The sequence below is a fragment of the Arachis hypogaea genome, chromosome 7 (assembly GCF_003086295.3).
Source record: "Arachis hypogaea cultivar Tifrunner chromosome 7, arahy.Tifrunner.gnm2.J5K5, whole genome shotgun sequence".
Lineage (NCBI taxonomy): Eukaryota > Viridiplantae > Streptophyta > Magnoliopsida > Fabales > Fabaceae > Arachis > Arachis hypogaea.
In genome coordinates, this window is record NC_092042.1 from 25,787,072 (window position 1) to 25,796,685 (window position 9,614).

Genomic DNA, 9,614 nt, shown 5'->3' on the forward strand with positions numbered 1-9,614 from the left:
GAGTAAATCGGTGAGAATCGGTCAAACTCGGTAAGACCGGTCTGACCGAACCGTTTGAAAGGCAAATTATCCAAAATGTGTGATATGGGGTTCGAACCCCTATCTGCTGGATGATCAAAACCTCTCTTTGCCGCTAAGCTGTGTTGATTTTCATTAATATATATGCAAATTATAATATATATAGATATCTTTTATCAAATAGTTTACTTTTATTTATTTTATTTTAATTTTAGTTATAAACTCACTCATTTTTAAATTAATTATATTTTTATTTAACAATAATTATAAACTCACTTATTTTTTCTTTTCATAATTATATAATATATTAATATTATTTTTAATGAATACATATAGCAATTTTTTATTTTACTTATATTCAATTAATTTTAATTTTAAAGTCACTCATTTTTAAATCAATTATATTTTATTTAACTATAAATTTTATTAATATATATATATATATATATTAAAAAGATAAAAAAATTATTAACCATAATTTATTTTTTCTTTTTATGATTATATGATATCTATTAATATTATTTTTTTAATAAATAATTGTAGCATATAATAATAGGTAAAGACTCACATGCAGTTATCTTCATATGAAGTTAATAATTGAAAATCGTTAGATGATATTTAGTTAAACTTATCAAATCATCTAACTGTTTTTAAATATCAACTTCACATGAAAATTAATTGTATGTAAGTTTTTATTTATAATAATACAATAATACAATAAATATAAATTAATTAATAAAGTATTAAAATTTGAAAATAATTATTATTTTTATAAAAACAAAATAAAAGTACTTATAATAAAGAAAAAATAATTAAATTTTACATAATTACTTAATTATATCGGGTTAACCGGTTCGACCAGTGACCCACCGGTTGAACAAGTAACCCAATGACCCAGTGATCTCACCGGTTCGATCACCGGTTCGGTTCTGACAACTATACCTAAAATTGAGAATTATCTAATCCACTTGACCAAAAAAAAAAACTTAAGTGAATTATCATCTAAATTATCATCTAAATTTGATTAAATTTTTATTTAACAGTTCTCTATCAACTTCACGTCAACTGAATTTCTACCTTAAACTTAACTACCAATTTCAAAATTTAGAGAGAAAAAACTGACGGAATTGTCATCGAACAGAACCGATTTGTCAACCATCGCATCGCCACCCACACGCGTCATTCATCGCCCACACGTCACTTTCATCATGTGAAGAAGGGAATTACCTTCATCACCAGAGCATAATAACAATCAAGTAATTTTAATATGTGCTTGTAATCTTGCAGTCAACCTAATTTTACCACGAGGGTAAATGGCAATGAACTAGCGGCTAAATTAGCACTTACTCAGATTTTCAGAATCTCGTCTTAGGCTAGAACGTTCTATAGGTCTTAAAATTTTCAGGTTTATAAGACTACATTTTGTATCTAAGTAACAAAATAATAACAATCAAGTAAAACACGTTTCAACATGTAATTTTTCTAACATGTCAACTATGATAACAATTTTGAGATTGAATCTCCCACAAGTCACTTTCCTTAAAACAACGCCCTTCTCTAAATTGCTAGCTTCAGGGAAAGTAAAAGAGGCATGATCATCATCATCTTTCGGTCATGAATTGTGTTATCATGCTTATGCCTTGTAACAATCGTAAAATCCATTCTTTAGCTACCTTTATTAAAGCGAATTATAAAGCTAGATTCTCATTCTCCTTTAGGCTATTTTACCTTTTCTTTTCAGTTAAATGATTAAGTTCCCAATAGTCTCACTCCCACCATTTTTCTAGGCAGGTTATGGAACGACTTCACAATGTATGCAATTATTTATAGTTATTTTAATTTTGGACTTTTCATAAACTTGCCTTTAAAGTGGAAAGAAATACAAAACTATATCTGTTCCATCTTCCCTTGAATAGTTTAATTCTCATACTTTCTCACTTGAACTCCTTTCCGAACACCAAAGACTAAAGGATCTGCACATTGGAGAAAGCACTAGAGATTTTTTTGGTGATGATCAAGTCATTTTGAAAACCAAATTCAATTAAATTAGTCTAATAATTTATTAAAACAATAAAAACCAGTTGAAAAAAAAGAAAAGACGCATAAAAAGAAAAAAAAAGGTTTTATTAAGCTTATTTATAAAAATAACTTATTCACCTAATACTTTTCATGATTTTTTGTTTTTCAAGCTTAACATTCATATTTAATAACAGTAGCAACAACAAAATCTTATCTCACTAGATGAAATCGATCACATAGATAAGACAATACCATTAAGTCCTATCATATAGCTTAACATTCATATTCAACAAGAAAAAATTACCTCCACGTCTAACATTACCAAACGATCCTTATCTTGCATAACGAGCAAACATACACCCCTCTACCGTTTGACGAGATGTGGGACCAACCCATATGGGTTCTTACTGTTAATTCAATAAGATAGCAGAATAAGGACGCACAGTATTTCTCTTATCGACTGGAATATGAAGCTGCTGATGGCTAAAGTGAATAAAGAATGTTATCTTGGTAAAGTTAAAGTTGGAATTGGTGTTTTTGACATTCAGACTAGCTACCAATAGTTTAGTATTGCAATATAGCTTTAAATTAAACTATAACTACGTCATCTTTATATGACAAGTATCTTTCCTAGTTTCATTTTTCTATTCCTGAATTTGCCTTTTTGGTCAGCACGTGAGATGAGATAATATGGTGCTCATAATAGTAGTAGTAGAAAGAATATTATTATTACTTTTATTATACAAACTCCAATTAAAAAAAAAATTGAATTTGCATCGACATTGCTTTTCTTCAACCACATCAAGAGAGCGTTTCAAGGATCACTTAATAATAGCAAGGAAGAAAGAGATACAAGATATACTTCTTCACACATAACAAAAGAAAAATGATAATACAGAGAAGTAAGATGGTCACTAACCTCTAACAAGGGTCTTTTCCTATCAAATTAAAACAGACTAAATACACGGATTAATCCTCAAAGAATTCTAGATTGAATACTTTGCTCTTAACAAATTTTATTCTCTAGAAATCTTTAAGAATGACCCCAAGATAGATTGGTCCTTCTGTTGTTTTGAAAGGAAACTAATTTGTCTTATAATAATATTTTTTGAGACTTAATTGTTTATAATAAATCTGTTAGGGATTTATTTGCCCAGCATGCATATTAAAAATTTAATTGAAAACAACGGAGGGACCAATCTGTTTGACGGAAATAATACTTGAGGACTTCTAGAGAATAAAAATTTGTTGAGAACCAAAAATGTCCAATCTGAAATTAGTTGGGGACTAATTTGGGTGTTTACTCATTAAAATAACACCATGAACAAGCCAGAAACTGATGGAGAGAAAACTCTGTATTTTTCCTATTCTTAAATCATAGGTACCCTTCACAATTTTAACACATACCTAAGTTGGTTGCCAGGTGCCAAACATGTCACTTGGTTCCTTGTTATACGAGAATAGCTGGAAAAATAGAACGATACATATTAGTATCCAAGAAAAACTCAACTAAACTCCATGAGCAAAGAAAATCAAACAATTGCTTGAACATCATGATACATGACAAAGGATAAGAAACAACGAAAATTTCAATTGTATGCATCAAATTTTGAAGAATGCTTCGCAATGCAAACAAACATAATGGATGTTGAATAATATGCTTGCTAAAAGTCAAGAAAAACGTACTTGTGCATGGTCATAAACAAAAGGACACGGTAGATGCCACACTCCACAATCCTTAATCCCATGCTGACAAGCATGGAGTTGAACAAATAGAATGCAGAAAGGGAAAATGATATACGTATCACTGAGGCTGACATGCATGAACTTGAATATAGAGAAGACAATATCACAAGAAGGTAAAGTGATATACATATTACAGTGGAATCCGATATGCTCTTAACATGTCAAAGACAGGGAAATGGCCTTACTTTACAAGAATTGCCTCTTGTTTAATTTAAACATGTGACGAGAATCCAAAGAGAACAAAAATAAATAACAAAGGCGGTTCTCCTTTAAAATAAAAGGATTATAGTCACTCTTAGTTTTTATGCTTAGTTATTGAGTCAACTTCTCATTCACATTTCCCAAGAACTTCAGCATTAAGAATACTATAGATGATATTGAGCATCACTCTGCTTTATCTTCAACTTATAAATTTACTCCTTTATCTTATCAAATAAACAAGCATAAGATATACAATACAAACAATTGGAAAAACCGAAAATGGGCCCCTGTAACAATTTACCTTTTCAATGATACAAAAACGATAGTTGAGCAATTATTATTGCCCAGGTAGACTAGTTGAAGTTGCGCCATCATTTAATCATCATCACTATCATCATAATCTTCATAGTCAGAACCCGATTCATCATTCCTTGGTTGCATCAGTGAATTCATATCAAATGATGGTTCAGTTTCCATCTCCTCCATATCAATAGTGTCATATTCCATTCGTTGCTCAAACTTCTCATCAGAACAATTAAGCATCCATGAAAGAGAACACTTTAATCCTTTCTTAGCAATCACCTTATGCCTTGGTTTTACAGTTGACTCCAGACCATACGTGAAGAATGCTGGGAAAATAACCAAGTCTTCCAATGACCTTTTCATATCTATTTGGAAGTAATCAAAGCTAAGTTTCATAATGTCGATGTTTAAAGCGAGCAGTTGAGGGCATCCAACAATCATCTTCCTCATTTGCTCTAAAGAAAATCCACAATCCTTAAGAAAATCAACATGTTTCAGCATAGGTCCTTTGGTGAGGCTAACTACCTGCGGCATCTTCTCAACAATTCTTCCGAAATCATTAGGATCCACGTCAAGTACAGTGTTGAGTAAACTCCTCTGATTCGCAAGCTTTGGTTCTAGGTCGATTCCGATTATGTCAGGATATTGAGCAATTATAGAGGGAAGTAATGTTCGCCTGACATTAAACTCTTCAAGGGACTTCACATTGGGCTTCACCTTCTCGTCTAACCCAAATCCAAGAATATAAGGTTTTTTCTCTATCAACCTAGCAACAGCTAACCTTGGAATCCCCGAGCTTTCCAGAAATTCCACAAAAGGTTTGATGATTCTACCAACTCGCATCCCCAAAATCTCTGGATATCTAGTTAAGACCCCTCCAACTTCTCTTCTGGATACACCAATCCCAACCAAATAAGCAACTGATGTGCTCATGGTTCCCTCAAGTTTGAATCCTAGCACTTCAGGGTACCTCTCGAGAACACGAGGAATATCATTTGGCTTTATATCCATCCCCTCAAGATACTTGATCACCGGCACAAGATCCACAACCACACTCGCATGAAGCACTTGTGGGTATCTCCTCAAAAACTGAGTGAATGTGGATTTCCTGACTCCCAATTTACCAAGGTAATCGAGCACCGGAATCATATTCTTCTTGACACTGCAGCCAAGAACAAGTGGATAATTGTTAATATCTTCAATTGTAAGTCCTAAACTGTGAAGAAAATCTATGCGTTCCCTCATAACATCAACTGTCACAGGAAGTTCAAGACCATCTAGCTCATCAGGAACAATGCCAATTCCCCGCAAAAACTCATAAACCTTTTCACGCATCTCCTCCCTATCCTTCTTCATTACTGACAAACTAGGACGAATATATAACGACGAGCCACCTCCCCGCCTCCTACTCACCGGACGCGACTCTGCTGGTGAATCCACATGACTGGAGGCAGATGATGTCCTATCGGCAACAGAATACTTAAGCTTTGTAACCAAACGCATCCTCCTCATGCAGTTACATGGCAACCGAAGTGCCAATGCAGTAGCACTCAACTTAGAATAACCTAAAGCTAGAATAGGCATTTCTGTAGGAGCAAACAAAGAAGCCGGTGCTGTTGTGCCTCCAGAAATGCTCATTGCTCTCATATTCTAAAAGGATCAAGTACCATTGAATCTGCAGAAACAAAAGGGCATTATCATCCACTTCGAAAAGCCATGGTTGAGTATAACTGAAGCCAGCAAACAAGTTGAACGCTTTTAACGAATGCAGAGAAAATAAATACCAAAAATGAAGAATTTATTGACAGAGAGTCCCAAAAGCTTATTATTTTGAATTGAATTGAATCACAGAATCTATTAAATAATTAGACATAATGATATTCCACAGAAATGCAATCATTCGTTCAGATTAATGAAAATAAACAATAGAATCCCAAATAAATAAATCAATCATCAATGCAAAGCCATGCAATTTGAACAAATCTCTAGAAGATAACATGTTCATAGAAACAAAATACCAATCCGAGAAAAAAAAAAGTAATTTCCATTCTGACCAAAATGGAAAAGACAAAAACAATAGTGTTCTTTCGAACGAACTACTAGAAAATGAGAAGTTAACAAATAAATTAAAAGGACAAGGAATAATGAAATAGGAGTTGAAAGAGGAATACATAGATTGAGGAGAGTGTGACAGGTCCGTCACTGCCGTCAAGGGTGGTGTGCGCCGTAGGCACCGGTGGGCGGAGAGTGGTGGCGGGTGGAGAATTGGGTTTAGACTTCGGAGTGAGTGAAAAGGGTCCAAACAAGAGTGAGATGGATAATGGAAACGGGGAAAAAGAAAAAGGGTTTTACCAAGGTTGCAAGACTGAACCCGTCATTAAACCGATCAAGTGACTGGTCCAACCAGGGTCAAATCATAGTTAAACCAATTTAATTAAATATATAATAAAATTATTAAGAATTTAATATATAATTTCAGATATTCAAATTCAATAATTTCTAAACTAATTACAAAGTTTCATAATTTCACATAATAATTTATTCATAATTTATCATTTAAAGTTTCCGGTTATAGAATAAAAATTTTCTAATTAATTTTTAAGTTCAAATAAAATAATCAGCAATAATATTCATCACATCTGCAACAAAAAAAAAATCAGAATAAAAAAAGTTCAACAATAACTTCTACTAATAAAGTAATCAAAAACTTCTAACAAGAGTATCATTTTCATTTCAAACTTCAGTTAGTTACCGTGCTAAACTACATTATAGAAAACCAAGAACCATATCATCGTAACACAACAACAAAAAATTCAATTCAATTACAAGTTCCTAAGCCTGCTAAATATAAGAGAGCCAAAGTATATAATCATATTTAGTTTTTGTAATTCTAATCAATTAATCAGCAACATGGTTCTGATTTCTGAATCCAAACTAAACTGAAAACACATAAGCAACAAAAACTAAATTGAATCCAATTCCAAACTCAGAATCCAAATTAAATTGAATTCAGAACCACATCAGCATTCAACAAATTAAATGAATAATCCAATTCCAAACTCAGAACACAAACTCAGCTCAGAATCTCAAAAATTAATGGAAAAAAAAAGATGAAACTGAAGAAGAATTGGCTTACCGGAGAGATGGCGAGAGATGAACGGCTATGACAGAGTGCTCGCGGTGACAGTGAGCTCGCAGTGAGAGTGTGAGACAGAGTTACCTAAAATCAGAGGAGCAGAGACCACCCAGCAGTAACGGCGAGGCACGACGCGAAGCAGAGAAAAAACAGCAAGACTGGCGAGGAGGCAGAGAAGCAGAAACGACCCACCGCGAGGAGCCGAGAAGCAGCGACGACCCACGGGGAGGAGCGGAGCAGCAGCGACGGCGCACGACAGACACACAATGAAGAGAGACTGAGTTGAGAGTTGAGACGCGCAGTGAATAGAGTGGTGGGTTTGCTGCCTTCGGCGATGGTGGGGGCTGCGAGGAAGGGAGGTGAGCTCGGACAGAGAGAGGGAGAGAGAAGGGGCTCTGAAGTTTGAAGGTGGCTGCAACTGAGCCTCTGAACTCTGATAGGGTTTGGTTTAGGATAGGGTTTCGGTTGAGAGAGAGAGGGGGGGAAAGAAGGAGAGGGGCCGGGGGAAAGAGAAGGGGGGAGGGTGGTCTGCTGCTTTTTCTTTTTCTTTTTTTTAATGAAAACCAGAAATCTTTAAAAAAAAATACTGGTTCAAGCGGTTCACCGGTTAATGCCGATTCGATCAATTCTTCCACCGATTTTTTGTCGGAGAATTTTTTTGCTTCAATCTAATAGACTAACACTTTCTTTGGATGGAAAATGAAAGATGAAAGATAAAAGATGAAAGATGAGAGGAAAAAAAAATAAAAGAAAAGAAAATAGAAAAAAAGAAAATAAAAAAATATTTTTTTATATTATTTGGATAAAAAAATAGGAGAAAAGAAAATTTGTTTGTTTGGTTAAAAAGAAAAGTAAGAAGAGAAAAAATTATAATTAAGTGAAATTACTTTAATACCTTTTTTTCATTATATATAAATTATATTATACAAAGGTAGAAACTCAGGTGCAATCGACTTCCGTGAAGTTGATAGCTGAAAGCCATTAAAAAATTTGATTGATTTGACTAAATTTTTATCTAACAGCTCTCAACCATCAACTTCAGGTGAAGTTGACTACACTTGAATTTTCACCTTATACTAATGTATTTAAATTATTTTTCTAATAAAAAAAAAGTAATTCCAATCTACTTAATATACTAAAACTGGGTTTTCCCCCAACTAATAAGGGTGACGTGTCACTCTCTCGTGAGTCCGTTTTCCCTCCAAACCGAGTAAAATTTTTTATCTATTCTAAATTATTTATTATAATTATATTATTATATTATATTTAATATTTAATGAATAATATATAATTATACTAATTTAAGAACATATCTTCATTATAATTATATCAAATCAATATTTAATGCACTATTAAACTACTTATCAATTATAATGCGTAATTAATGTATATAATAACAAATTGCCTTAATAGTAATTAATTTACATATTTATTTTTGTTTTACTAAGGTCTATAAATAGTGTTTTCCTGTCGTACATCAATCTAAATTTGAGAGTTAGCTCATAATTCTATATTTAGTATTTTTTTACTACTTCATAGAATAAGAATGTATTCTTCATTTTTTATTGAAGTTGATCCTTTTAAGGTACAATTTATAATTTTTTATAATATTTTTCATATACTCATTCTATTATATTATTCTTTTAATAATTTATTAATTGTTGTTACTCTAAGTTGTTCTTATCGTCTAATGTTCCAGTTCAATTGTCTTTTACCACAATCGTTTACAATGTATCACATCAATGAAATATCTTATCGAGTTGTCTTCACTGATTCAAGTTCCAACTACATGGATGTAAGCGTTCAAAGAAGGGGCAATAATATCTACTTTACCGAATGATGGTTGGATCTACTCACCTATTATGACCAATCTAATGGAATGTGGTTAAAGTTAGCTTTCTTGGGAGGAGCTTGATTTTTGATTGAGGAATTGCATCCACGGAATTTTATAGAGCAAGTTCAAGTTCCATTCCCTTCATGCTTTTTACGTCTACCCGAAAATCTTCGAAGTGGAGCACATACTGAGATTGAATTCCCTCAGTTTAAGTTCAGTTTTGCTAAATTCGTGACAAACTCGGATATGCAATTTTAATGATTGGTAATATATTTAATTTTTCTTATTTTAAGCTGTTCATTATTAGAATAATTTTATAACATATTGTGATTTTTTTTTTCAGAAATTACCGGCTTT

General features: G+C 32.8%; 1 protein-coding gene across 2 annotated transcripts; it reads right to left on the minus strand.

The window, feature by feature from the left end:
• Positions 1-2,127: 2,127 nt before the first annotated feature.
• LOC112702844 (transcription termination factor MTERF4, chloroplastic) lies at positions 2,128-8,113 on the minus strand. 2 transcript variants are annotated; one of them, XM_072199317.1, is made up of 4 exons: positions 7,424-8,113; positions 4,286-5,962; positions 3,445-3,501; positions 2,128-2,444 (listed from the first exon to the last, which is right to left on the minus strand). In XM_072199317.1, the coding sequence occupies exon 2, from the start codon at positions 5,932-5,934 to the stop codon at positions 4,360-4,362; it is 1,575 nt and encodes a 524-aa protein (XP_072055418.1). In that variant the 5' UTR covers positions 5,935-5,962; positions 7,424-8,113; the 3' UTR covers positions 2,128-2,444; positions 3,445-3,501; positions 4,286-4,359. The 2 variants fall into 2 exon arrangements, with proteins under 2 accessions (XP_072055418.1, XP_025609823.1); XM_025754038.3 differs by lacking the exon at positions 2,128-2,444 and having other exon boundaries at positions 2,791-3,501.
• Positions 8,114-9,614: the final 1,501 nt, after the last annotated feature.

Bases quoted from the DNA above. Each gene is read 5' to 3' on its own strand.
- LOC112702844 (XM_072199317.1), bottom strand. From the start codon at position 5,934: ATGAGAGCAATGAGCATTTCTGGAGGCACAACAGCACCGGCTTCTTTG.